Source organism: Tenrec ecaudatus, chromosome 12 (genome assembly GCF_050624435.1).
Source record: "Tenrec ecaudatus isolate mTenEca1 chromosome 12, mTenEca1.hap1, whole genome shotgun sequence".
NCBI classification, from domain to species: domain Eukaryota; kingdom Metazoa; phylum Chordata; class Mammalia; order Afrosoricida; family Tenrecidae; genus Tenrec; species Tenrec ecaudatus.
Window position 1 is genome coordinate 130,860,689 of NC_134541.1, and position 27,197 is coordinate 130,887,885.

General features: G+C 56.2%; 2 protein-coding genes across 2 annotated transcripts in view; both read right to left on the reverse strand.

The window, feature by feature from the left end:
* ZAN (zonadhesin) overlaps positions 1-11,757 on the reverse strand; it is a 46,328-nt gene extending 34,571 nt beyond the window's left edge. The window contains 11 exon segments of the mRNA XM_075528168.1: positions 1,139-1,202; positions 1,473-1,756; positions 2,170-2,319; positions 2,420-2,498; positions 2,685-2,776; positions 3,067-3,231; positions 5,820-5,972; positions 6,855-6,942; positions 7,077-7,348; positions 7,545-7,691; positions 11,748-11,757. Of these exon segments, the coding sequence (XP_075384283.1) occupies positions 1,139-1,202; positions 1,473-1,756; positions 2,170-2,319; positions 2,420-2,498; positions 2,685-2,776; positions 3,067-3,231; positions 5,820-5,972; positions 6,855-6,942; positions 7,077-7,348; positions 7,545-7,691; positions 11,748-11,757 (1,504 nt within the window).
* Positions 11,758-18,006: 6,249 nt separating this feature from the next.
* On the reverse strand, positions 18,007-20,259 carry EPO (erythropoietin). The gene is made up of 5 exons (XM_075528528.1): positions 20,247-20,259; positions 19,580-19,737; positions 19,288-19,374; positions 18,873-19,052; positions 18,007-18,753 (listed from the first exon to the last, which is right to left on the reverse strand). The coding sequence occupies exons 1-5, from the start codon at positions 20,257-20,259 to the stop codon at positions 18,598-18,600; spliced, it is 594 nt and encodes a 197-aa protein (XP_075384643.1). The 3' UTR covers positions 18,007-18,597.
* Between the last annotated feature and the right edge of the window lie 6,938 nt (positions 20,260-27,197).

Below are 27,197 nucleotides of genomic sequence, written 5' to 3' on the forward strand. Positions count from 1 at the left end.
CAGAGAGACACCGGTCACTGTCAGACATGAAAAGATAATAATTGATAAATTATCAGCAGTTCGTGAGGGAAGGAGGGGAGGGGAAGGAGGAAAAATGAGGAGCTGATACCAAGGGCTCAAGTAGAAAGAAAATGTTTTGAAAATGATGATGGCAACAAACGTACACATGTGCTTGACCCAGTGGATGCGCGTATGGCTTGTGATAAGCACTCTATGAACCCTCAATAAAATGATTTTTAAAAAAGATTTACAACATCAAAAAAATTTATACGGCCCCTGTGTTCACTCACATCTCCTCAGAGTGGATGGGGCCCAAGGATATAAAATGTACTCACCTCTACTCCCCTCCGCGGAACACACAGCCTTTGTTCCCTCAACAAAAATCTGATGCTAACACGTGTCAGATATTGTGCCAGGCATGACATAGATGGTGAGTGCAGATCAAAGGTGTAAAGTCGGTTGGCCCCACCCCTGGCTCTGATGCACGCTGCACCTGATCTGGTTTTCTACCTTTTCTGTATTTTTGTTTTGTGTTGTGTTTGTTCCTATCAGGGCGTCTCTCAGAGGTGTGATGAAACTGTGCTAAATGTTTTTCTGGTTTTGGGAATATGAAACTCAGGATGGATGGATCTATAGGATAGCCAGTAAAACAAGGGGTTTTTTTGGAGGGACAAGGGTACGGTGGTCTTGGGGGGAGGCAGGCGGCAAAAGAGAGACAATGTCAAGGAGTCCAGGAAGAAAAAGAACGTTTGGAAACGGATTGCGGTCGTGACGGTGTGATTCTGCTTGACGTGATTGAATGAGGGAATGATATGATCCATGTATGAACTCCCCATTGATATATAAACTATCCAGATTAAAAAGAAAAAGCCAACACGGAAATAAATAGGATGTGAGCCCGCCGTCAGGATCAGCGTTCACTGGGTGAAGGGCGAAGAGTCTAGCGGGGCCACACTCAGGCCATCAAAGCCACACTCCATCCCACGTTCTCAAGGGGTCAGGGGAGAGGGGGAGGCGGGCTGTCCCTCGAACGAGAATGTCAAAGGTCAGACAGGGACACAGCGTCGGCGCTGGAAGAATCCGGGGCAACAGCAGGCTTCTCTTCTTAAGGACTCCAGGTCATCCGGAGGCATCTCACCTGAACAGGCTCCGTAGTGGATCATGATGAACCCCACGGCAACATCAACCGCCTCCAGGATCAGCTGAAGGGTACCAGGGGGAGAGAAAGACGAGAGACGTGAGGACGGACGGATGGACGGACGCCTGGCAACTCGGTAACTGCCGGACCTGGTCCTCTCGAAAAATGGAGCCTCGTTCTGGGCTCAACCGACCAGTCCAGAAATCCTCCTCCATCACACGGAGCAGCCCATCCCTCCCACGTCCCGTTTTCTCCATCGCAGCGGCATGTCTGCCCCCCACCCTCTCTTCACACCACAAGCCGCGTGCGCCCAGCACACTCTCCCCTTGCTCGCCTGAATGGGTTGCTGATGGCCTGACGGGACGGCGATGGTGATGGACGCCTGCTGCCACAGAGGACTCTGGAACCCCAGGCGGCTCCAAATGGAGGTCGCCTGGCCCCTCAGCGTCCTCAGCAGGAAATTGAGCATGGTGTCCTCCCCGGTGCCGTACATGTGGTAGGCAAACTCCATGCAGACCGTCTCGACGGCACAGAAGAACCTGCTGGCCAGTTGGACTGGGTGGCTTCGCAGCGAGTGCTTGTCCTCGTCGGACTTGAGGTAGATGTAGTGAAGACCCTCTGGACAGAAGGACGGAATGGGTGGATGAGGCAGAGACCCCAGCGGGAGGCTCTTGCTGCTGTAGGGACACCTGGATTTCACCGTAGTGGCCGGCACAACGCAGGCCCACGTTCCTCCGCCCACTTGCATGGCAGAGGTTGAAAATGGAAACCTTGAGCTTCACCGAGTGGGGTGCCTGGCATTGGGGGGGATGGTGGTTTCTCACCAATTCCCCAACCTTGAGAAGCCTCAAAGGACTCTACCTCTGTCTGCCTCTACCCCAGTCCTGGCCATGTGGGCCTTTCCCCCTCGGCGCTCTTTCCCATGGACGGTCTGTACCACCTACAACTTGCTCTCTCCTGACTCAACCAGCACCAGTCACACCCACCCAGACCCATCGTCCGGAGCGCAGCCGGGTCTCCACACTCCTCACCTCTATGAGGGGAACCTCCAGAGGGCTCTGTGGCATGGCCCGCCGCCGTATTTCTACTTCCCCGGGTCCAGTGTCCACCTTCCTTCGAGTCCTGGATCCAGTCACAGAAGGGATGGGCATCATCTTCAAAGTCACACTGAGGGAGGCTCTCTGGGGGATCCAATGAGAAACTTGAGAAATGTTGACCAGGCTCCTCCCCACCTCACCTCCAAGTCAGAGATTCCCAGGTTTCCCGGGGTCCTGCTCTTACCTCTGCAGGGAGCGATAGTGACGGCATCCACAGCCACCGCTGGGTCGGGGACAGCTCCAAACACACCCACTATGAAGAACTGAGGAGGAAGGGAGAGCGGGACCAGCGTGAGTATCCGGTCAAACCCTGCGAGCCCCTGGCCTGACAGCTCCATCCAGGGACCCGGGCACTCTGCTGCTCCCCAGGCCCAGACCCCCATTCATTTCTACACTGGTAGTGTCTACTGTGTACCGGACAATCCCTCCCCTCCCTGGCTTCCCTGTACCTGTATCTGCCCCTCGTTTGTGTAGTTCACGGACGCGGACTGCCAGCTGGGTCCAGGCTGTCCTAAGAAGAGGATGTCTTTTTGGACGCTCCCTGCAATGTAAAGACGCAGGGGGAGGCATGCGGTTAAGGAGAGGGGGGAATGACTTCAAGCCTCTCCTCAGGAGGATGGGTATCCTTCTCCAAATGCTAGCGCACCCATCTCTCTCCTGGACCCTTTCTTCTATTTACCAGAATCTACTGGTCCCCCCAGCTCCCCAATTCCAATCCGTAAAAAGAAGTGACTCCCATATCCCCGATTCCCTGGGTGCCCCGTGTCTCTCCCTGAAGCCAACCTTGGCAGCAGGCAGTGTAACTTCTGAGAGTGAGTGCCCCCCACTGACCCATGGGAGCTGCCTTAACGATGATGGTGGCCCCCGCACTCCGGCCACGAAGGGTGTATTGGAAGGAGAGGCCCAGGCAGCCCGAGGACTGGCTCAGTGGGCTCACGAGAGTCGCCTTCTGCCCTGGGTTTGCATCCTTGGGGTCCAGGAGCATGTAGGAGCCACCTGAGATGGAAGAGAGTCAGGGGTAAGGTGGAGGTGCCTCAAGGTGGTGTGTGTGTGTGTGGCGGGGGGGGGGGTGGCAACAGGGACAGAGATGTGTGTATGGGTAGGTGGGGGTACCTGGTCCTGAGGAACCCAAACAACTGCCCAGAGTCAATAGCTCAGAGCGCCGACACCCACCTCCCGGGTGGACTGATTTCAATCCTCCCAGAAGTGCTTGGCTGAGCTGGGGCACAGGATTCACACCAAACTCACGCCAAAAATCACAACTCATAGTGACCACAGAGGACAGAGGGAAATGGTCCCTCCTGTGGCTTTCCAAGGCTAGAACACCTTACAGGTGCAGAAAGCCTCCTCTTTGTCCCTTAGAGAGGCTGCTGGCTTTGAACTGCTGGCCTTGTGCTTAGCAGGTCAACGTGTAACCCACTATTCCACCAGGGCTTCTCGGGATATAGACACCGCCATGTCAAACCATGGCGTCCAGAAGGCTCCTGCCCTTTGTTGTCTAATCCTTTAGGCTCCCCAGATTCACAGACTCTGCCTTTTCTTGCCCCACTGAGCAGAGCCAATTCCTCCACCGGCATGAGTAAGGCCCTGCCGTGTGCTTCCACACCAGCATCTGTTCACACCAGCTTCCTGCTCTCCATTCACGCCCTGTGCTGCTGTCCCTCCATGCAGGCCGCCGATGCACCTGAGCCTGGCTCCACAGGCTACTGGTAGCCAGAGCTAAAGTCTCAGCGACCACTGGCACATGGGGGACACCCCATCTCTGCACACACCCACACCCACACTCTGGCTATAGGAGCAGGAAGATAGGTCGGGGGCAAGAGGAGGAAGCAGAGAGGGATGGCAGGAATTGGAAGGCAGAGAAGGCCCAGCAAACAATGGGAAACTTGGGGTGGGGGTGGTGGCAGGGCATGGGAAAAGGAAGGAAGCAGCAAGAGGGTACAGGAGCAGCAGGGTGTGGTGGTCCAGAGGGCACCGCCCCCCAAGGACTCAAAGTGACAAAGAAACAGGAGGGGGTGAGGAAGATGCCAACCTAGAAGAAAGCGAGCAAGGTGAGGGGGTGGATGGAAGCAGGAGGGGCACAAACCAAAAGGCAGGTGGTGAGGAACCTTGCTGAATGCTGGGGGGCTGGGGGTCACAGAAGTGGCCTAGGAACCCTCTTTTCCAGGGGCCTAGAATGTGGGTGGGGCCAGGGCTTTCTCCAGGTCCTTCAAGAAGGTGGCAGAACAGATGGAGGGCAGAGCTGTAGAAGACAGAAACAGGGCTGGCGGAGGAGGGCGAGAGAAAGGCTGAGACAAAGAAAAGAGGGAAAGAAGGAGGTGAGCACAAGGCCGAGGTGACAAGGAGGGGAAAGGGAGGTGTCCCCTCCTCTGTGACTGGCCCTCTACTCCCGGAGGGAGGTCCTTCTACATAGAGAGGAGGGACAAAGGAGATGAAGGCCAGTGGGAGAGAAAGGGGCCAGAGCACAGGGAAGAGAGGGAGGGGGAGAGAAGGGGGAGATGTAGGGAGGGTTCAAGCCCCAGGCAGGGGTAGGGGGGGAGGGGGGAGGCGAAAGGAAGCTGGGGGCAAACAATAGGGAAGAGAAGAGGCAGAGGGGGGTCACCTGGATGGTGGCCAGAGCCTCCTCAGCCACCTTCCTCCATCTACTGGAGCCTGGGATTCTCCACCTCCATTGGATGGATGGAGCCTGGCCTCTGCTCAGATTCCTGGTAAGTCACCCAGCCAGAGAGCACAAGCCGCTGTGGGCACAATGGCCTTCACCAGACCCCGTCCACAGCACCTCTGAGCTCACCCTCCATCCCTCACCCACCCCACTCACTCACAGCCACCCTGGCTCCTCGCTGTTCCAGCCCCAGGCTCACAGCTGCCTCAGAGCCGTTGGCTGCCCACCTGCCTGGAAGGCTCCATCCTCCAGGTATTTTCAGGTCTCCCAGGGTCCCTTCCTTCAGGGTTTGCCCCCATGACACCTGAAGGAGAGCATCTGCAGGCTTTGCAACCTGCTGCATCCTGGCCCCCCAAACCCCTGACTTGTTCCACCACGCCAGCATCTTTGGTCCAGCCACGGGTGTATCTCCAGGAAGTGCCCACATAGCACCTGTAGGTGCTCAATAGGTGGGTGGGTGGGGGCGGGTGAAGCGATGAAGGCGGGCAGGGAAAGAGGGCGGGAGGGAGCCAGGAAAAGAGGCAAGTGTTGGGTCTACAGAGCCCTGGTGGGGTAGTGCATCCATGCTGGGCTTCTAAGAGAGCAAGGTCATCAGTTCAAAACCAGGAGACACTCCCAGGAGGAAAAGATGAAGCTCTCTACTTCTGGAGGGTCACAGCCTCAGAAACCCACAGGGACAGTTGACTTACTCGATGGGGTTGCTATGAGCCGGATCGCCTCCATGACAGTGGGTTTTTTGGGGGACCAGATTGAGTCTGCCGAGGGCAGCGTGGGAGTGTCTGCTGTCTAATGTTTGCTGAAAGTGGTTGGAGGCTGCCTCCCCCAGGCTGTTCTGAGAGGTGCTGTTGGGTCCACAGGCCTGCAGAGGTCACTGGAAGCCCTGAACTGAAGGTCAGAGCACAGGGGCATGGGCTTTACTTACTGCCAGGCCTGGAGAAGTCGTCCATAGGCCCCGCGTTCGGGTCCCCTGAGGACCCAGTCTTCTGGACCCATTTGGCCCCAGTGGGGGAGGGAATCCAGCTCCAGCCACAGAGGTCATTAGGCGTGTCAAAGTTGCAGGTCTTCATCTCACAGGCTGAGGGGGAAGAGAGGGGGGCGGGTTTGGCTCAGGAGAGTCTCCTCCCTCCAGGCTTGCCATCCTGAGTTCTGAGCGGAGTCCAGTTGTGAGCCCAGTGAGCCTTTCCCCGCAGGTTCCACCTCCCTGTCCACTGCGGGAGTCCTGGAGCCCCTGACCTAAGCCGCCTCAAACTCAGTTTCCTTATCTGTGAAGTGGGCTAGCAGTTCCTACCTCACGGTGCTGGCTCCTCTCCTTTCTCCCAGCTTCAAGGGGTTTCCATCCCTGGAACTGCCTCCCTCTAATCTCTCACTTCAGTTGTAGAACGTTTTTCTGAATGAATGGATGGATGAGTGGGTGAGTGGATCAGTGGATGGATGAATGGATGGATGGATGGATAGATGGATGAGTGCATGGATGGATGGATGAGTGCATGGATGGATAGATGGGTGGATGAGTGGGTGAGTGGATGAGTGGATGGATGGATGGATGGATGGATGGATGGATGGATGGATGGATGCATAGATGGATGAGTGGATGGATGGGTGGGTGGGTGGATGGATGGATGGATGAATGGATGAATGGATATGAGGTAGCAGTGAAGGTGATCCAACATTCCAGTTTGCTCAAACCTGATTGTTTCCTGGGCAGCAAGACTTTCTAAGCTAAAACGGAGACATCCAGGGCAAACTGGGCTAGCTGCCCACTTGACACTAGGGACCCACCCAGCCCTAAGTGGCAGGTGCCTCTTCAGGAGTGGCTGCTTCAGGAGTCCAAGGTGTGGGGCACAGAGAGAGACAGGAGCAGGTAGCCCTAATGCTGTCTGTGTGAAATTGGGGTCCTAGCTCCTGCCTTCCCCTGCCCCACCCCCAGGGCACTGGTGGGCATGGGACAGCAGCTCACTGGGCTGGCAGGGTCCCCGGAAGACGGAGAGAGCATCCAGAGCAATGTCCAGGGAGGTGGTGCTGCCCCTCACGGCCTCGAACATCAGCTGCAGGAGTGGGGAGAAGGGGCCCACCACCCCATAAGCCTCTTGAACAGGCAGTCTCAGCTCCCACTACCCTTTCCTTGCTGCAGCCCTCCGCCAGCCCCCCTCCCGGCTCCCAGGGTGGCCCTCGGCCTCACCCGGGCAGGCTGGGCCAGCCCCGCAGGTACAGTGACGGCGGTGGGCATCCACGAGGTGCTCTGGATGTTTCTGTGCTTCCAGAGCAGGCGGGGTTGCGCCCCCTCGGCGCTGGGGAGCAGCAGCAATTTGATCTGGGCGCCCCACGACAGCCCGAACATGTGGTAGGCGAAGTGCACACACAGCGGCCCGGGGTACGACAAGGGGGGGCTGCTCAGACGGGCCACCCCACCCTGGCGGAAGGCTCGAGCATCCATGAGCATGTAGTAGCCCTCTGTGGGAGGGAGGCAGTGCCCAGGTCCCAGATGTGAGGCTCCAGGGGACCGGATGCTGTCCCTCCCATCCCCACCTTCCTGCTGCCCTCTTCCCGCTTCAGCCAGCTGGCTCCTCCCCCAGCTTCCAACTACTGCCTCCCCACCCACCTCTTTGAACCCAGAGGTTGCTGCTGGGGGTGGGGAGGGGCCTCTCACCTTGGTTGGGATAACCCCCAGGGGGACCAGTGGTCTCAGTGTGCCCTGGTCCCTTGGCTCGAGTCCAGTTCCCATCATTGGCAGAGACTTGGGTCCAGTCACAAAGAGGATGGGCATTATCATCAAAATCACACTTGGTGACAACAGCTAGGAGAGAAGGGGTGCTGTGAGGCCACGCGGGACACAGAGGTCAGGTGCCACAGCCACCTGGGGCCCACAGAGAAGGGAGCCACCAAGATGCGTGATCCAGAGCAGAGACGCAGGAAGAGAGAAACCTAGTAAGTCCTGTCCTGGAGGAATCCAAGGAGCCCCAGTCTTGTGGTGGGTTACCCACTGGGCACTAAGCACAAAGTTAGCAGTTTGAATCCACCAGCTACCCTGAGGGAGAAAGGTGAGGCCCTCTGCTCCCATAAAGATGGACAGTCTCAGAAACCCAAAGGGGCAGTATACTCAATACTATAGAGTACGATGAGTTGCTGTCGGTTTGGGCTGGGTTTTAGGAGGCATTCAGGGCTGGGGAGGGTGGTGGAGTGGGCAGAAGGACTAGGTCAGAGGTGGCAAAGTGGGGTGCAGGGTGCAGGGTGGATGAGCTCAGCTGGACAGACAGGCTGGTCCGGGCAGCACACTTGTTCTATTGTTATTTTATTTGAAAGCAGCTCTCTCCGGCTGTGTGTGTGTGTGTGTGTGTGTGTGTGTGTGTGTGTGTGTATGTGTGAGAGAGAGAGAGAGATCGTCTGCACCAAGAGCACTTGAGGTGCCCACCCCGGGGCTCAGGACTCCAGAGAGAAGTCTGAACTCCTTTCCAACTTACAGTTACTCTCAGAGCGGGGAACCAGCAGCTTCCAGATCAGAGGCCTCTCTCTCCTGGGGTTGATGTGGAGAAAAAGCGCACGTCAGACAAGGGGCCAAAGGGCTGGCCGATTTCTGCGCCATCACCCCTGTTCTTTTGGGGTGTCTTCATGCTAACGTCCCTGGTTTTCTTTCTGTGTGGCCCAAAGCTCACCCCCGCTTCTAGTTCTCTCTGTCCTAGACAGCGGCTCCTCGGAGCGCCTCATGTCCCTCACCTGAGTTGGACCTTGACTGTCAATCTCACAGGAGGAGGGACTGGCCCCCCCCACCCCTCCCCCGTCCAGGAGTAATTCTTAGGTGGTACTTGGTGTCGCCCTGGGGAGCTCCTTCTTAGACTTTGAGCTGCATTTGAGGGATTCCCCCAATTTTCCCCTCTAGAACAAGGATGGTCTCCGTCCTATGTCCGTCAGGTGGGTGGGGGTGTACCCCATCTGCCACATGCAAACACATCTTTGATACATGTGCGTATCAAAGAGTAGCTAGCCCCTGGCTTCCCTTCTGGCCCTGACCAATTCCACGGAGAAGCCAACTGCCCCTCCTCAGGGAGTGTGCGCCACAGGGCACAGGCCTTGATGTGATTTCCACGAGTTCTCCATGCTGACATTCCCGCAAACCAGCACCTGGACTCGAGCCAGCTCTCATTTCCTGCTGCCGCCTCTTTGCTGTCCCTGGTATCCCTGAGTCTAACCTGAGGGTCTAGCCCAGGGGTCCTCAAACTTTTTAAACAGGGGGCCAGTTCACTGTCCCTCAGACCGTTGGAGGGTCGGACTATTGTGTATATATATATATATATATTCCTATACACACTGAACAAGTCTGCTGCTAAGCAGGACAGGCAGTGGCAGCAAAAACACCTGGCAGGCCGGATAAATGTCCTCAGCGGGCCATATGTGGCCTGCGGGCCTTGAGGACTCCTGTTCTAGGCTCTCTGTTCTCCTCCTTCCCCATCCTCTGCCTCCTCCCTTGTTCCTCCTGGTTCAGTGCTTCCTGCTCCCGTTGAATTTCTCCCTCCTTTACCCTCAGGCTGGGCGCTCGTTGCCCTCCTACCAGGGCTCTGCCTTTCTCCAGCTTTGCCTCTGCTCTTCATCACAGCCACCTCCCTCCATCACAGGGGGCCCTTGGTTTATCCCTACCCCCCCCCCCCAGCCCCACTTACTTGACATGGGAAGGCTTGTGGGCTTGGCCCATGGGATCCCCCAGCAGCAGCAGCACCAATGTCCAGACTGAAGGAGCCATGAGGGTCCTCAGAGGCAGCTCTCAGGGGAGAGGGGGAAGGACACAGTGAAGCGCCTGGACCACTTTTATCCACCCCTGACCCTCCTCATCTCCATAATGCCATGGGAAATGGACAACCAGGGAAAAGGAGAAGAAAACACCCTGGGAAACAAACTAAAGCCGGGGTAACTACGCTTTAGAGTCCAATAGAGGCATCGATGAAACCAAGCGAAGGAAAACAAGAGCGAGAGAGAGGAAAAGGAGCTACAAGGAAAAGGCAAAGACTTGGAGGATCGATCCAGGAAATCTAACATTCAATTTAAAAAAAGGGTTCAAAACACAGAGAGCAGAGGAATGGAAATCACTGGGAAAATCAAGGAAATTTTCCCAGAAGTGAAATACAGGGCTGATGAGAAGGCCCCTAAGAAGAAGACTGTAAAGTGACCCACTGCAGGCGTGCGGTGCAATTCCAGGCTATCAGAGGTAAGGAGAAAGATCCTAAACCCTCTCAGACAGGACAACGCAGGTCACATACTAAGATTCAGGAATCAGCATGGCAGTGGGCTTTGCAGTACCAACCATGGATCCTGAGCCGGCCACGGAATCTCACAGCCTTCCGATGGAGAATCATTCCACGCCGAAAATTCTGTAGTTGGCAACGGTGGTAAAGGCCTTGGATGGTCAAGTAAAGGGAGGGTGGAAAATGTCTCTCGGCCAACGATTTCCAAGAGACAAGGCACAGAGGAGGAAATAACGTAGTCAATAAAGCTTTCAAAGAGACATCCTGCTTCGGCGTCTGGTTGAGCGGCTGTTGAGTTGAGTTATTGTTGAGTTATGGTGTCTCGTGACGACCCCACCCCTGTTTGTGAGAGTGGAAGTGTGTTCATTGACTGAGGTTTTGGAACTAGAGGGCCCGTTTGAAGGGAAGCCCTAGTCAAAACGACAGCTGCCATGTCGATGGAAACGTATAACGGGATCCAGGTGGGCCCAGACTGGAAACTTTTTTTGGAAGGCAACCTGACAAAGACCATTACACGTTCAAATGACCTTATCTTTTGACATGTTTGTTTGTTTGCTTTTTCCCTCCTAGGAATCTTCTGACAGTGTTATCTGCATATTGACACAAAGATCAGCCTTTTGGGATGTTGATTGTGGGACAGAGCCAATAGGAGAAGGGAAAGCCTGGGGGCTACCCAAGCGTTCTCTGGTAGACACGTGATCGAATCACATTTCCATTGGCATCCCTTGGTTCTGACTCAAGGTGACCGATAGGAGAGAGCAGAACTGCCCCCCGGATTTCCAGGCAGCCCTCAGGAGTTGAAGAACTTCCAGTATATTAACTGGTCCATGGAAGTGAGTTGAACTGAGCCCGCTCTTTTATATATATAAAATAATAAGTAAAAAAAAAAGTGTCCTGGTTTTGTTTCTCTAGAGAACCCTAACACTGTCTATAAATGTATAACCCAGTCTATAAATTCCTCTTCAGACTTATGCGACACATGCAATGCAGGTAGATCACAGGCCGCTGGGTGGAAAGTGTTGTGGATCCAGTGGCGGTGGAAGCATCTCAGTGCTGGCGTGTGTCTCTACGTGGCTCCTCCAGCTCCAGGGCTCTGGCTCCATCAGCATAGTTCCAACAGGAATGTCTCGCAGGGAGAGTGTGTGTCCTGCCTCTAGGGAGGAAGACAGGAGCTCCCAGAATCCTCAGGAGAAGGCCAAGTCCACGCAGAGGCATGGATGACTATGACCTGATTGACAGGCCAGCCTCCACCCTGACAACCTATTGAACAAGTTGACATGAAATTATATAACTCACACACACACCTGAATCTAGGTCCTGTTCTATGATGAGTATGACTTGAAAAACTAAAATGGGAAGAAAAAAAAAAGAAAAAGAAGCATGGCGTGGATTTGCCCTTTCTGTCAACTCCCCGGTGAACGTGGGTATTTATGAGCATGTGTGTCAAGAAGGAGCCCTGGTGACATCATGGTGACGAGTCCGGCTGCTCGCCACATAGACAGCCCTTGGAAAGCACCGGCCGCTTCACAGGAGAAAGCCGAGGTTTGCTTCCCCCGTAAAGAGCACCAGTCTAGAAGCCACGGGGGCCGTTCCACGGGAAGAGAAGGACAGGCAGTTACCAGTGGTCATCTCCGGGCAGGGGCAGGCCCGGGCGTTCCTGCGATTGTTTATGATTATGTGACTCTCCCACAGCAAGAATGTGCCCCTTGGGTAACGGCGTTGGGATGGTGTTAGAGACCGTGATGGGAGCCATCTGAGGAGGCTGCCTGAGAAGCAGCCAGGCTGGAGGCTCTGGGGGAGAGTGAACGTTGGAGGGAGGACAACAGTTGAGAGTGACAGCGGTGTGGAGAAGTTGACCTGCAGAACACATAGAGGAACCCGGAGAGAGCGCTTTCGTTTTTCTCAAGAGCAGAGACTGTGGGGCTGTGAGACACTCCTGAGACAGGCCCAGCAGCCAGAGAGAAATGGGCTCACGAGAAGGGGGTCAGGGAGAGTCCAGAACGCAGGGGTGGAAGGAGCCGGTCAGTGGTGGGTCCTGTAATGGTAGAAATTGCCGAGGGGGCCATGCGTTTGCCACCGGTGGTTCCTATTTAGCAGCCTCTCTGCCAGGTGAGCTCACCATAAGGTCAGTGGTTCAAATCCCGCCAGCCCTTCTTTGCAGGGTGGGTGGGGGTGTGTGAAGCTGCCCGGTCCTGTAAAGATGTACGGCCTCGGAAACCCTCTGTGAGGCCTCTGTGAGTTGGAATGCACTTGATGGAGGTGAGTGGGTACGACCTGCCAGGGGTTGTCATGGTCTGAGCTGACTGATGACATCACTCTGTTTGATGGTCCCCCCACCCCCAGGCAAGCGTGGATTTAGGATCCTCCAGGACACGGTTCCTCTTTTCTTCCAGTCTCAGATCCGCAGATTGCAGCACACACACACTCACACATTGACACATACACACACACTCAAACACACACACTTGCTCACGCACACACATTCATACCCTCATACTCAAACACACACATTCATTCACACACACACACATTCACTCAGACACATTCACACACTCATATACACACGCAAACTCACACACACATTCATACACACACTCAAACTCACACAGACACACACAGAATGTGCCCCCCCCACATTCACACACACACACACGCTTGCACACACTCACATTCACACACACGGTGCATTGCAGAAGCTCGAGAGGACAGAGGGACACAGTCCACCCAGGAAGGCGATGACGCCGCCTCCATGGTGGGGACTGCGGTCCGTGTCGCAAAACAACACGTGAAGGAGCTGTTGCCTGCCCACTTCCACCCACCTCACAGCAAAACGTTAAAGAGAAAACAAACACAGAAAACGCCCCCACAACCAACAACCCCTGTTACGGATAGAGCCGTGCCCCTTCAAAATCCGCGATGTCAACCTGACCTCTCTGCCTGTGGTCATCAGCTCACCTGTCACCCGACTGAGCTAGTATTAGGGCAGGCTCTGGGTTTCCAGAGAGAGAAGATTAGACAAGCACTTGAACAAAGCAGAGGTGGACTAGGACGCATGCGGAGACACCTGGGCATGTCCGAGGAGGCAGAAAGGACAAAGCACCCACAGGGAGGGGACACGGGCCCCCGGAACAGGTGCTCTAAACTCCAGCCTCCTGGGCTGGGTTGTTCATTTCCGTGGCTGAGGCCCTGCACTCAGGGAGTTGTACCTAGGCTGGGGATTGGGCTGCTAGCCAAAAGGTCGGCAGCTCAAAACCACCAGCTGCTCCTCAGGAGAAAGACGAGGCTTTCTACTCCCATAAAGAGGGACGGTCTCGGAAACCCACAGGGGCAGTTCTATCCGGCCCTTTAGGGTTGCTGAGAGTGGAATCCGCTCAATGGCAGCGAGGTTGCTTTGTTGTTGTTTTGTACCATACCCAGGCACGCCTAGAAAGGTGTAGTTTCCTCCCTTCACCCCCGGCCCCCGTACCCCTCTGTGTCCATGGTGCCTGACCTTTGCCTCTGACCAGTGGTCAAGGTGTCTGATCCAGTTCATTCTCACGGGCTGCCCCCACACTCCAGGTACTGAGGGGAGAAGTCATAAAACCCTGAGCCGGCCGGGCCAGGAACTCCTTCTGCCCAGATGGGACTGGAGAGTGCTATCCAGAGACAGCTGACCCCGGGAAGAGCCGACTCTGCTCCTGATGTCCAAGTCGGGTTTACACAGGACGCCCATCCTTGATGCTGGCAGACGTACCCCCTTCCTTCGTGGAGCAGGCCAGGCTGCAGCGTGGACACAGGGAGGAAATGGTTAAGATCGGGAAGAGCAGTTGATCCACAGGCCCAGCGGTTGGGCAATCGGCTCCTGTGGGACGCCTTTGCTGACCTGCTCTTGGGGCCACAGGGCTGGACGGTCACTCTGCACCTGGTGGGGGTTGGGAGCTGCCTTCATTTCCCAGGGCTGCGTCCCCACGTGACCACTAGCCGGGTGGGTGGCTTCCAACAACAGAAATCCTCTTTTTTCCAGGTTCTAGAATGGGAAATGAAGGTGTGAGCTGGACCTGCGTCCACTGACGGCTGCGTCCTCCCTTCTCCAGCTTCTGGTGGTTGGCGATCCTTGTCGTTCCTGGGGCTCCTGGCTGGCTCACCTCCACCTGGTCAGCTCCCCTGTATCTGTGTCCTCTCTTCTTCTCATAGGGACGCCAGTCAGAGTGGATACAGGGCTTCATCCTAACGAAGTCCATCCACAAAGAGCCTCTTTTCCAAATAAGGCCACGTGCTGAGATTCCAGGTGGGCATGAATGGTGGGGAGCGCACCTTCCTGGTAGCTCCAGGCAGGACCGGTGGGAGGCAACCAGCCAGCCAGCCCTGCTTTGTGGGAAGTCAGGAATGGGCAGTGGGAAGGGCTTGTCACTTGACAGACCCAGGGGTGTGAGGGCTGCAGGGTGGGACACCTGAGACCATCCTCCTGAGAATTGGAGTCCAGGCCCCCCTCCCCCTCCATTCTCTGTGTGTCCTTGGGTGCTTCGTTCCCTTCTCTGAGCCTTTGTTTTCTCCTCTGGAAGCTGGATGGGGAAGAGCGAATCCACACAACCAAAGGGGCTTCTATAATCAGAAACCCATCTGGGTGGGGCTCGTGCCATTGGAACCAATCGACAGGGCTCTCTAGACCTTTGGGCGTGTGACACATGCACGCACCCAAATTGGGAACCTTAGGGGTTGGGTGTTTTGGGTTTTTTTTTCCTTAACCCCAATCCATGAGAATATCACATGCAGGGATTTTTGTGGAACAAATCTCCAACGGCTTGAACCGATCAAATGAATGCTCGCCTTAATGCTGATGTCCTCTGATGTCCCACTTAATTCACTCGGTTCCAGCAGCAGTCCACCACCACCTCCTCCCATCTAACCTCTGGTAAGACCAGTGGACGGAGTGGTTCCAGCCAGAGTCCAGGCGGCCCGGGAGCTGGGCCCAGGCAGGTATGTTTGATCAGTCGGATGCTCAGGGTCCGAGAAGGACACTGCTGGGGCGCCCCAGGCCAAGAGGTTAGGGTGGAAAGCTGTTGGTCCCTGGGGCTAGAAGGCTAGGGGTGGAAGGGGAGGGGAGGTGCCTCCCCAAGGGGAGAAAGTGGGAGCCCAGTGGAGGAGGAAAGTCTGGTAGCAAAGGGTGGATGGGCCTAAGGGCGCACTCACTGAGGACAGCTCCCCCCACCTCCACCCCATGCCCTGCCTCTGCCCTGTCCTCCCCCAGCCCCACGATCTTATAGAGGATCCCTGGTAGCATTATGGGCTAAGAACTGAGTTCCTAGCGAACAACGTCAGTAGTTCAAACCCACCAGTCACCCGTAGGGAAAAAGATGAGACTATCTACTCCTGAAAAGAATTGAAATGTTGGAGAACCAAAGGGGCACTCGGTCCTGTAAGGTCACCATGAATCAATTGACTCCATGGCAGTGTTTTGTTCTTTTCAGTGTGATCTTGTACTTCAGCTCAAAGAGGGACCCAGAATCCAGAAAATCGACGTTAGTGCTGATCCTTTTAAAAATTTTTTTATTCCCTTGAATTGGTTCTCATGACCTGGGCACGACCCATCCTCGCTCTGGCCCTCCATTTCCAGGTCTGCAAAACGGGGAATCTTCTACAAGACGTGCCTTCCTGCTGGTGTTAGGAGAACAGATGAGAGCGACTGAGAGCATCTTGTCAATCGCAAAGCTACAAACGGAAGGCAAGGTGCCCATTAAGCAATGAGGTCACCCGCTGACTCAGGACCCCGGCTGGCGGGAGCCTGGGAGACTGCGTCCACCTGGAAGTCAGAGAACCAGCTACAGCCCTTCCCTCAAAGAACGTTTCTTCTCCAGCAACTGGGCAAGAGCTGTGTCCTCTGGTTTCCAGGGGGTGTTGAGAGAATGAACAAGATGGGTAGCCATCTGATCTGTGACGCTGTCACCATAGAACAGACCAGAGGTCACACTCCCGGCCTGCTCTTGAACAGCCTCTGTGACCTCTCCTAGCATCCCTGCCCAGGTGGCGCTCATGGATGTGGCTCCTCCCTTCCTGGGCTGCTTGGGCGCCTCCTCGCATCTCAGCCCCCAGCCATACTGACTCTGCCTGCGCTCACGCCCAGGGAGGACTGTGTGCTGTGAGCAACTCAATCAGGGTCCTTTTGTGATTGCCGGCACTTAGTGCCAAAGCAGGAGCCCTGGTGGCAGAGTGGCTACAAGTTGGGCTGCTAACTGCAAGGTCAGCAGTTTGAAACCACCAGTTGCTCTTCAGGATAAAGATGGCGCTTTCTACTCCTGTAAAGAGTTAACAGTCTTGGAAACCCACAGAGGCAGCTCTACCCTGTCCTGTTAGGTCACTGTGAGTTGGCATAGACTCCATAGAAGTGAGTTCATTTGTTTGTTTCGGAGCTCAAAAGCAAATGTTTGGGTCGGTTCTTTTTTGGGGGTAGGGGTGGGATGCAAAAGCAGGTACGCAGCAGGCTTTCCTTAAATGGGGAGTAAATGACTCAGGTTTGCAGTATTTCTAATATACTCACCCATCAAACCTGACCCAGGGGTAGGCTTAGGGTTCAGGTTCAAAATTACTATTTAAGATTCAGAATGAAGCTCATGGACCTGAATCCTTGGGGGCAGGGGATAGTGTAGGGGATGGGGGGTGGAAGAGCTGAGTGCTTGCTGAGGAGATACCTGTGCCTTAGGCTGCACATCAGGCTATCAGGTGGACAGGTGTTGGAGTTCTAAGGCCTCAATCTTGTGACCAGGTCTTAACTGGATTCCTTGGGTTTAAGGACAAGTCTCTTAGCTTCGATTTCCCCAACAGGAGAAGAAGATTCTTGATTTACTTACAGCCGTGGTGCAAGAATCAGATGTCATAAGCGGAAACCACAACACAGTATTTTATTGGAATTTTTGAGGTCGGAGCCCTCCGCAGTCTAGTACTTGTAGGCTTCTCCAGCAGTTCCAAAGAGAGCCTGCAGAGGGCACTGTAACCCCGGAGCCTGTTGCCCAGAATGGAAAGTCTTTGGAGCCTCCCCTGGACGGAGTCCTCCCCGTAACCGCTCCACCCCTACCTCTCCCGCCACTCCCCCCAGATCCCACCCCTCCAGCCCGCCCCACTATGCTTATATTGCTCCAACCCTTGCCCTCCCCCACCCCCACCGCCCCGCAATTTCTCCTGCGGCTGATTGCAAAACATCCTCTCCCTCTGCACATTTGCACAAAGCAGGAGCGGTTTATCCAACGTTTGTGATAGAAGCCGGCCGGATCCCTCTGAATTGGGATCATGGCCAGGAGTGGGAGCCAGGAGCAGAGTCTGAGTTTCTTGGTGCAGCAGCAGGGGACACACAGAGCTAGAGTTCCCTGAAGGCAACTCCAGGATGCCCCCCTGCCTTCCTGCAGCAACCAGAAAGGGGCAGACCTGGCAAAGACCCAGGAAGGAGAGAGCCACTGGGTTTAGAGCGGGCTCTGGAGCTCAGGCGGGAGGCGGCAGAAAAGGCTCTCGAAAGAGGCAGGCAATACTAAAAGCCCAGAGGCAGGCTTGGCAGCTGCTCTGGACCCTCCAAGGGGCCCCTCCTCCTGGCTAGTGATGCCACCAGGGCAGCAGCGGTGGTGGAGGTGGTGGTGGTGGTGGTTATGGTGGTGGTGGTGGTGGCTGGGGCGGTGGCTGGGGCGGGCGGCGGCGGCGGTACACTAAAGGGTTTCCTGGTTAGGGTTGGCAGCTGCCTACTGGGAAGCAGCCGTGAGTGGAGACACCTTATTGACCAGCGTGGGCAGAGCTGTGGCCTCAGGCCCAGTGAGGTCAAGAGGTCAGCCAGGCCATGCAAGGCAGCACGTAGGGCCTGCTCCCCTCTACCCTGGTCGGCTGCAAAGATGGGGCCCAAGCCAAGGAAGTCAGGGGGCTTCCGGGGAACAAGGAAAACCTACAGGTGAGGTGGTCGTTTGAATCCCTGCCAGTGAGATCGAAGATACAAAATTCAGATGTCAGGAAGGCCAGAGGCCAGCCCCTGGTCCCATCTTCTCAGTTCCTACCCCACCCTCCTCATGTCCATTGAGTCCCCCTACCATTGGGAGTCACATCAGGCCTGGGAAATTCGAGGCTTACCACCCAAATTTTCCATCTCATCCTGTCCCTGCTTAGTAGAAGCCAGAAAACTACTTTTCCACTAACGCAAGTCCTGTGCAGTCATCTAGTACACGGGCAGGGCACTGGGGGGAAGCTAGGTGTCCGACCCTGAGTTCAAAGCCATTCTCTTCTCTCCAGGACCCTAGACTGGCCCTGTGACGATGCCCTTCATTCACAGAATCGAGCTCTGGACAGTTCTTCTGGCCGGGGCCATCACTGCTGGCCCTGGAGTGTCCCTTGGACAGGCTGGCACTGAGAGGCTAGCCCCTTGATGGGCACTGGGAGTGGTGGTGAGGCGGCATGGCACGGGCAGCAGTGGTGTTGGAGGTTGGTGGGTATGCTCGGGGGAGTGGGGAGGTGAGCACCTGGTCACCTGTCCCCTCCCCTGCAGGCTTCCCCTGTATAAAGCTTCAGTTTTCCCCGGAGGAAGTTGGAGTAGATGCGGAAAAGTTTGCACAAGTTATCCACAGTGAAGGTTCGGAGTGGGGTGGCTGAAGCCATGTCTGCTCCAGAGGTGGCTTCCTTCTGCCAAGGAGAGAGCAGGGGGTGGGTCACTGCAGTGCCAGGGATCCCCGGAGGGCAGGATCCCCGGAGGGCAGCAAGGAGGACTGCCTCCCGTGGGTGGGGAGGGCACATCTGCTCACCTGGGCGCCCAGCGCCCGCAGGAGGGAGGTCAGGCTTCGCAAGGCACTGATGGCTTTCTCCACGTGGAGCTGAAGGGCCTCGGAGGGCTCCGAGGAGTTGGCCAACAGCGCTTGGCCCCGCAGGATGGCTTCTGAGAGCAGGGCCAGGCCCTGCCAGACTTCTGCGGCCTGCTGGCTGACCTAGGGGCATGGGAGACACGGCCTCAGCGGGGTACACGGGGCCTAAACGCCAAGCTCAGCAAACAGCAGGGATGCAGTGAGCTTTGTGGAAGGAATGGACAGACTAATGGACTTCGTACACCCTCCTCTCTGCAGCTCGGGTGCTTTCTCCAGTTCATTCTCCCTCCCACCCCAGAAGACTCCCGAGTGAGACAACCACACCCACCGCACACACAGGAAGAAAGCATACAATCACCTCCATCCTGTTCCACGTGTAGAAGTTCACCTTGGTGTCTGGGACGGTGATATTCTCGCTGAAGCTGCCGTCTTCGGCACAGTTCCCCTGAAACACAGGCCCTGAGCTCTGACACCTGCCCGCCTGCTACAGGCCTGACTTCTTTCAGGAGTACTTGGAGGGCTCCCCGACCCCCACCCCACATCAGCACTCAGAATCTGGTCCCTGGATGTGGAGGAGACACCTGAACACCCGCTCCCTCCCCCAAGGGATGTGCTGAGTCGGGGGTGGGGGTGGGGGTAGGGGGGCTCACCGTGCCATTCTCAGCCTCCTTGGCCTCCAGGATGTACCGCTCCAGGACCCGGCTGTCACAGAGGGGGCGGGCCGGGGAGCCCAGGGCCGGGGAGCCCAGGGTTAGCAGCAGCAGCAGCAGCAGCGGCAGGGACAGCGGGAGCAGCAGGGCAGGACAGTCTAGCAAAGGGAGCCGGCGGGGTGGCGAGGTTGGAAGAGGGCCGGCTCGGAGGGGCAGGTCCACGCTGCCGGCTCCCCAGTCCCCCGCCGGCCCCCCTGCCCCGCGCCCGCCGGCCGCCCGGCTCGGCCTCCCGCGCCTTCATTCAATCGCCGCCCCGCGGCGCGCACACCCCCTCCCCCCGCGCCCGGCATCCCTGCAGGGGCCAAACTTCACTCCGGTGGACAGAGGCGTCCCCTCGCGCAGCGCCCGGCGGCGGCGGCGGCTGCCGGAGCCAGGTATCGGCTTGCCCCCCTCCTATCCCGTCTGCAGCTCGGACGGCCGGGTTGCCTGTCTGTCCCGGGGACTCAGCGACCCCGGCCCCACGTGCAAGCTGCTCCGCCCCCTCCCCCTCCCGGGGTCCTGAGCCAGTCGCGAGTCCTTGAACTCGGCCACCTCCCGGTCAACAGCCCCCCTACCCCCACCGGAAGCCCCTCGGCAAACGGGGGTCCCGGGCGGGCGGAGCACTCACCGCGTGCCCCCATCTCCGGGCCTGCTGGACCCCTCAGCGACCAGGGGATCGGCCGGCGCCCCGGCCGGGAGCCCTCATCCCGGGAGACTCGGCGGGGCAGGGCCAGGGCCAGGGCCAGTCCCGCCGGCTTGAGGGAGGGGGTCACCGTGCAGGGGCCTTGGGCACGTCGCAGCCGCAGCCGCAGCCCAACCAGGGGTCGGAGGACAGTGAGCGCAGTGCCCCGGCCGGGCCAGGGTCCGGGCAGGAAGGCGCGGCGAAGCGACCGGTCAGGGTTGGCTCGGGGACTCTGCAGCTCCGGCTGGGGGTCGGGGCTGCTGTTATCAGCATGTGTGCGTGCGTGTGTGGGGGGGGGTGGGGGTGAGGGTGTGTGCGTGAGGGGTCGCCGGAGGTGGGGGCCACGCGGGGTCAGAGCAGAGGGCAGGACGCCTGGGTCCAGTGCTTGCGAGGGGCGGAGGGGGGCGGGGAGGGGGGGGAGCCAGGGTTGCTGGGGACTTGGGTCCCGAGTCCCCGTCCAGGTTCCGCCTGCAGGACTCTTGGGTTCTTGGGAGCTGAAGGTGGTGGGCGCGCACCGGCCCAGGGGGCTGAACTCTCAGGCCTGGGTGAGAAGTCCGACTGGAGATAGGCTAGAGGCAGGGCACAGCCGCCGACCGCACCCCCCATGGAGGTTCCCAATTCCAGACAGGGGCTCAGGGCCCAGGGACCGTGGGTTCCCAGGAAGGGGTTGGATCTAGAGGCCTGGTAGCTATTGGCAGGGCCAAGCCAATTACCTTTCCCTCTCACTATCTCAGCACATGTTCTAGAAACTGTGTTGCCTGGGGTGAGAAAGTCAATGGGGACCCATTAAGGAAGAAGGGGGGCTGGGATCCTTTCCTCACCACCCACTTTCTAGGGCACAAAAAACACAGAATCTTAATGTTTGAGACCCAAAGCACCTAGCATATGGGGGGGCCGATGCCCTCTGAGTTCTGGTTTTTCAACCTGTTGTCACCTCTTGGCCTGCATCCCAAGATTCTCAAGAACCCTGAGCAGAGGCACCTCCAAGAGGAATGGGGGTTCTGATGGGCTGCTAAGTTCTAGTGTCTTCTTCCCCGAAGGCTGGAGGTAGGGTAGGGTGCAAGCCCCTTGGACCAGGAGTCCACGCTGGTTGGTCTCTCCCACCTTGGAGAATGGCCTGAGTCCCTGGGCCTCCGTGTTTGCTCCTGGCCACTGAGTGCACCCAAAGGCTGGACTTTCCCTCCCAGAGGTTCCATCCCAGTCAGAGAAAGTCCTACAGATCCAGGTACCTGGGAAAGTATTCCTGCACTCCCTACCCTGTCCCCAGGAAGGGCACGGCATGTCCTACGTGTGCATTGACTCATGGACACCCCAGAGACAGGGTTGAACTGCCCCTGTGGGTTTCCGAGTCTGTAACTCCTTACTAGAGAAAGTTTCCTCTTTCTCCCATGCACTGTTGGTTTCAAACGGCTGACCTTGTGGTTAGCCTGATACAAAACCACTAGGCCACCTTTTTACAGAACGCTTGTCTATCCACGGGGCAGTGTTCAGACCTACCTCCTTATGAGTGTTGTCTTGGAAACACCGAACAACTCACCAAAAGGCCAATGGTTCAAACCCACCAGCTGCTCTGAGGGAGATAGATGAGACTACATGCTCCCACACAGATTGACAGCCTCTGATGACATCGATGGGGTCCCTGTGAGTCAGAATGGGCTCGCTGGCTGTGGGTTGATCCTGACTCATAGCAACCCTATTGGAAACCCTGTGGGATCTTATAGGAGCAGAAAGCCCCCTTTTTCCTGTGTGGTGGCTGGTGGATTAGAACCGCTGCCTTTGGGATGGGCAGCCATCTGCATACAGCAGCAGGGCCCCTTGATGGCTCCACAGGGCAGCGTACAAGAACTGGAGTGTCCAGATCCGAGCTGGAAGAATTTGGAAGAGGAAGCGCTCGTCCCTAGCTGAGCGGACGAGGGAAAACTGGTGTAGGAGGTGTCCATGAGCTCAGCCTTCGAGGGCAGGCTTTCTGCAGGCAGGGCTGTGAAGTGGGTTGGAAGTGGATTGAGGTAGCGTAGTGAACGGAGGCCTGAGTATGCTGGGAAGTGGGAAAGGCGGAGTGATCCCAATTAGATCAGAGCACTGGTTATGAAGGATCGGGTGGTGATGCCACTCTAAAGCATTTGGATTTGGTTGGGGAGGAGTGGGAAACATTGACGGCAAAAAAAAAAATGCTAGGGAAGACCTACTCCGAAGGAGTCTGTGAGTGGCACAATTAATTAAGCGTTCAACCATGAACACAAAGGCCGGCAGTTCAAACTCACCAAGAGACATCTTGGAGGACCATCCTGGTCATCTGTTTTGGAACGGTCACGGGCTTGAAAATCCTGGGGAGCCAAGTTCTATTCTAATGCTGTACCTCCTCTTGGCCAGGCACCTGGGAAACGGCAACAAAGGAAACACCCAAGAACCCCTCCCCTCGGACAGCTGACGTTCTAGTGGGAAGACTGATGGGAAACAAAGGGGATGAAGAGAGAAAACACAAAAACCCAATCCACTGCCATCGGGCCATTCCAACTCATAGCAACCAGGTAGGACAGAGCAGAACTGCCCCCTTTGGGTTTCCGGGGCTTATATATCTTCATAGGAATAAAAAACCTCATCTTTCTTTCTCAGAGTGACAGGTGGATTTGAACTGCCGACCTGGTAGTTAGCAGCTCGACTCTACCTCCCAGAGGTAGAGAGCCAGTACAGGGTTCTGAGGCTGTAAATCTGTATGGATGCTCGTGAGGAGTGGAGCATGGGTTTGAACTGCTAACCTTTTGGGTAGCAGCCCAAAGCTTATCAGACAGAGCCACTGTGACACCTTAAACAAGAGTATGCCAAATGACAATTAGAACAAGGAGAAAAGGCACTGAAAAGGAATCGGGAGAGCTGAGGTTGCAGTTTTAGGTGAGGTAGTCAGGGAAGATAGGTTTTATACTCCCACCGTCTTGGAAACCCATAGGAACAATTGCAGCCTGTTCTATAGGGTCATTGAGTGAAGTTACAGTCTTGGAAACCCACAGGGTCAATTCGCTATCAATCAGAATCAACAAGATGGCGATGAAAATGTTTGGAGGTTCCAATTCACCCCAAGATGCCTTGAAAAAAGGGCAGATGTTCTACTTCTGAAAAGTCAGCCACTGAAAAGCAGTTTGACTCTCCCACAAATAGAGTCACCACGCATTGAAGTTGACTCGCCATCAATTTAAAAAGAAAGTCTTGAGATGCTGCAACGAGAAAATGGCCTAGAAAGAGACCTGCGGGAGGTGAGGGAGGGCTCATAAGATGTCTGGGGGAAGAGCATGATCAAACAGGTGTTATGAAAAGTGGATGGAGTAAGGTAAACAGCGGCCATCCAGCTCAGAAGCAACAAAGCCCACGTGGAAGAAGCACACCAGCCTGTGCGATCACAAGGTGTCGAAGGGATCAGGTATCAGGCATCATCAGAACAAAAATTCATATCATAGTGAATGAGTGGGGGCAGTGCGGAGTGGAGACTCAAAGCCCATTTGTAGGCCACTGGACATGCCCTTTCAGAAGGGTCCCAGGGAGGAGACGAGCCAGGCAGGTGTGATAATGATGAAACATACAACTTTCCTCTAGTTCCTAAATGCTTCCTCCTCCTCCACTATCATGATCCCAATTCTACCTTACAAATCTGGCTAGACCAGAGGATGGACACTGGTACAGATAGGAACTGGAAAAACAGTAAATCCAGGGCGAATGATCCCTTCAGGACCAGTGGCCATACTGGGAGGGTAGAGGGAGGGTGGGTTGGAAAGGGGGAACTGATTACAAGGATCTACATGTGACCTCCTCCCTGGGGGACAGCAACAGAAAAGTGGGTGAAGGGAGATGTTGGACAGGGCAAGATATGACAAAATAATAAAATTATCAAGGGTTCATGAGGGAAGGGGAAGTGGGGAAGGAGGGGAAAAAATGAGGAGCTGATGCCAGGGACGTAGGTGGAGAGCAAATGTTTTGAGAATGATGAGGGCAATGAATGTACAAATGTGCTTTACATAATGGATGGATGGATGGATTGTGATAAGAGTTGTATGAGCCCCTAATAAAATGATTTAAATAAATAAATAGTAACTATATTAAGAAACCAAAAAAGAAAAGTGGATGGGGTGTGGCAGACAGATGAGGTGGGACCAGGATTTCTGGGATTCCTGGATGGTTCTGGTTGGAAGCAATGGGGACCTGACTTGGCCCAGAAACCACTTCCCTTGCCCTCAACTTCCCCTTGCTCCTTTTCCGAGATTCTCCCAGAACCTTGCCCTGGAACCTGGGGCTTTGGACCCCAACAAGTCCACACGTCCTAGGCTTCCTTTCCTAACTCAGCTGCTTCCCAGCCTCCCTCTATCCTGGGAGCCAGGCTCAGCTCCTTTTCCAGAGCCCAGCTGGGGGACATGCACACGGCCACTCACGTCCACACACGTCCGCATGTGTGTGCTGTCCTGAAACCACCACATCCCCCGTCCTCTGCTCTCCAGCCCCCTGACTGCTGCGTCACTGCCCTGACCTGACCAAGGCGGCGAGGGGGCCGGGGACAGACAGAGGGTGGACGCAGGCTGAGGAGAGGAGGAGCCTTGCAGAGGCCGTCTGACCGCTCCGCCCCTCATTGCAGCTCCTCAAGCCCAGAGTGGTAGCCCTGCAGCTGCTGCCCTCCAGACAGGAGGCCAGCCGCGAGCATCGGCTCATCGCTGCCAGGGCCTGTGCCCGCCTGAGGGGTGGCACTGGGCTTTTGGAAGACAGCTGTGGCTGCAGCTCGGGCAAGCTGTCAAAGGAGACCTTGGTCCACCCCCACCCAGTCCCTGAGCTGCAGCGCCCCGGTGCTCTCGGTGACTGCCCAAAGGCAGGGGCCCTCAGCTGCCCCCAACCCCTTAAAACACACAAACTCACTGCCACCGAGTCGATACCAACTCAGAGTGATCCCGCGGGAGGTGTTTCTGAGACCGTCACTCTTGATGGGAGTAGACTCCATCGGCCTGTTGCGCTCAAGCAGTCCGCCCCCCTCGCTGAGCTCCCCAATACATTCCCCACCCTGCCGATAGGGGAACCTTCCCATTGAACAGCTTTTGATGTCACACCTCTGAGCCTCCCCACCCCCTGACTTCAGAACTAGACCTTCTGTGTTCGGCTATCAGCCAGTCATGGAATGAATTATGCCCCCCACCCCCCCAAAAATGTTTCACTTGGCAAAGCCATGAGTCCCAGTGTTGTGTGGTGGGCGGTCCTCCTTTTTCAATCTGATAGAATCTCCCTGTGTGTTGTCAATCCTCAGGAGCCTGGAAGGCCAGCAGTTTGAAACCACCAGCAGCCCTGCATGAGAAAGAGGATGCTTGCTCCTCCCTAAAGAGTTGCTGTCTTGGAAAACCACTGGAACAAGTCTGCTCTGTCCCACAGGGCCACCAGGCGTCAGCATCGACTCCAGGGCAGCAAGCTTGCTTTGGTTTAGTGGTAAATCCCCATCCCCGCCTGTGGTTAAGGAGGCATGACTGTGTCCTCAGTGAGCCGGGCCAGACCCATCACACCGCTACGCACAACAGATGTGGAGACCAGTCCTTCCATATCCTTGGAACTGTTCAGTGTGTGAGCCCTGGTCGCAGCCACTGCGTCGATCCATCTCATCCAAATCAGTCTTCCCTCCCCCTGACAACATGGCCACAGGACAGGAGAGAAAGCCTGGCCATCCTCCCTTCTAAAGGACCACGCGCTCTACTTCTCTCAAACCAGACGCGTTCATTCTTCTGGCCGCCCGTGGGACGTTCAACATTCTTCATCCACGCCTCAATGCAAACGCGGCGATGCTGGTGTGGTCTTCCTTGATTGCTGCACGCCTTTCACAAACATGCCAGGTCACGGGAAACTCCAGAGGAGTAGGTGACGGGAACGAGGGTTCAAGTAGGCTCGTGTGTTCCTGAGGCTGGGCTGGGGTGGAATGCCATGCTCCGAACATCAGCTCATACCCAGGGGTGTGGGCCACATCGCCCTTTCTTCTATCTAACAAGAGATACCAGGTGAGAGCTGACTGCCACCGAGAAAGAAAAGTTGGAAGAGAGTGGTCCTTTGGACCCAGGGCCCCGGTGCTGAGAACTTCCTAGACCCAGAAGGAAGATGGAGGCCAAGATACATATTGCTTTCCAAGGAATGCCTGGCCCGCAGATGTGGAAAGGAGACACGGACTCTCCCCAAAAGTCGGCAAAGAGAGAGACCGAGACAGAGACTTCCAGAACCTAGAGCAGACATCAGCCTCATGAGCAGTGTGACATTAGATTTCTGTTTGTTCCTTGTGGTATTCCTGTCACAGCAGCCCTGGATAACTGGGACCCAACCTATTCTCTCCTCTGTTCCCACTGGCTCCCTCCTTTGGGCCCTGTGAGAGATCTATAGCTTCTTGAACTTTGTCCACCCTGGGCCTCCCCATGCAATCCCCCTCTCTGCTCTTCAAAGCCGAAATCTAAGTACCACCGGACCTGGACCCCACAGGAAGTCCCGCCCCCTCCCTTTGCGTGTCCATCCTGATGCACCCATCTTAGGCCTCTTCCTGGAAGGGCCACACCGCGTACAACTGTCACGGTGGAGCACCGCACAACTCCAGGAGGCGCCCTTCCTGTAGACTGATTAGGAGAGGGCCCTCTGGTGCCAGGCAGCGCGGGGCCTGCTAGTAGGAAAGTATGAAGAAGCAAGGTGTCTGCAGGGCCGGCCTCGCACTGTATCCCCGCCATGCACCCCGCAGGCTGCCTGCTGTCGGCGCCGTTCACGAGTGGACCCTCCACGCCAGACTCCTCAGTCAGAAACCATGACCGGGAAGCGAGCCCCTCTTTCTCCGAGAACTTGCCAGAACAACAACGCCCAGGCAACCCAGCTCTCTGGAATCCCTGGGTCTGTCAGGCCTCTGTCCACCCC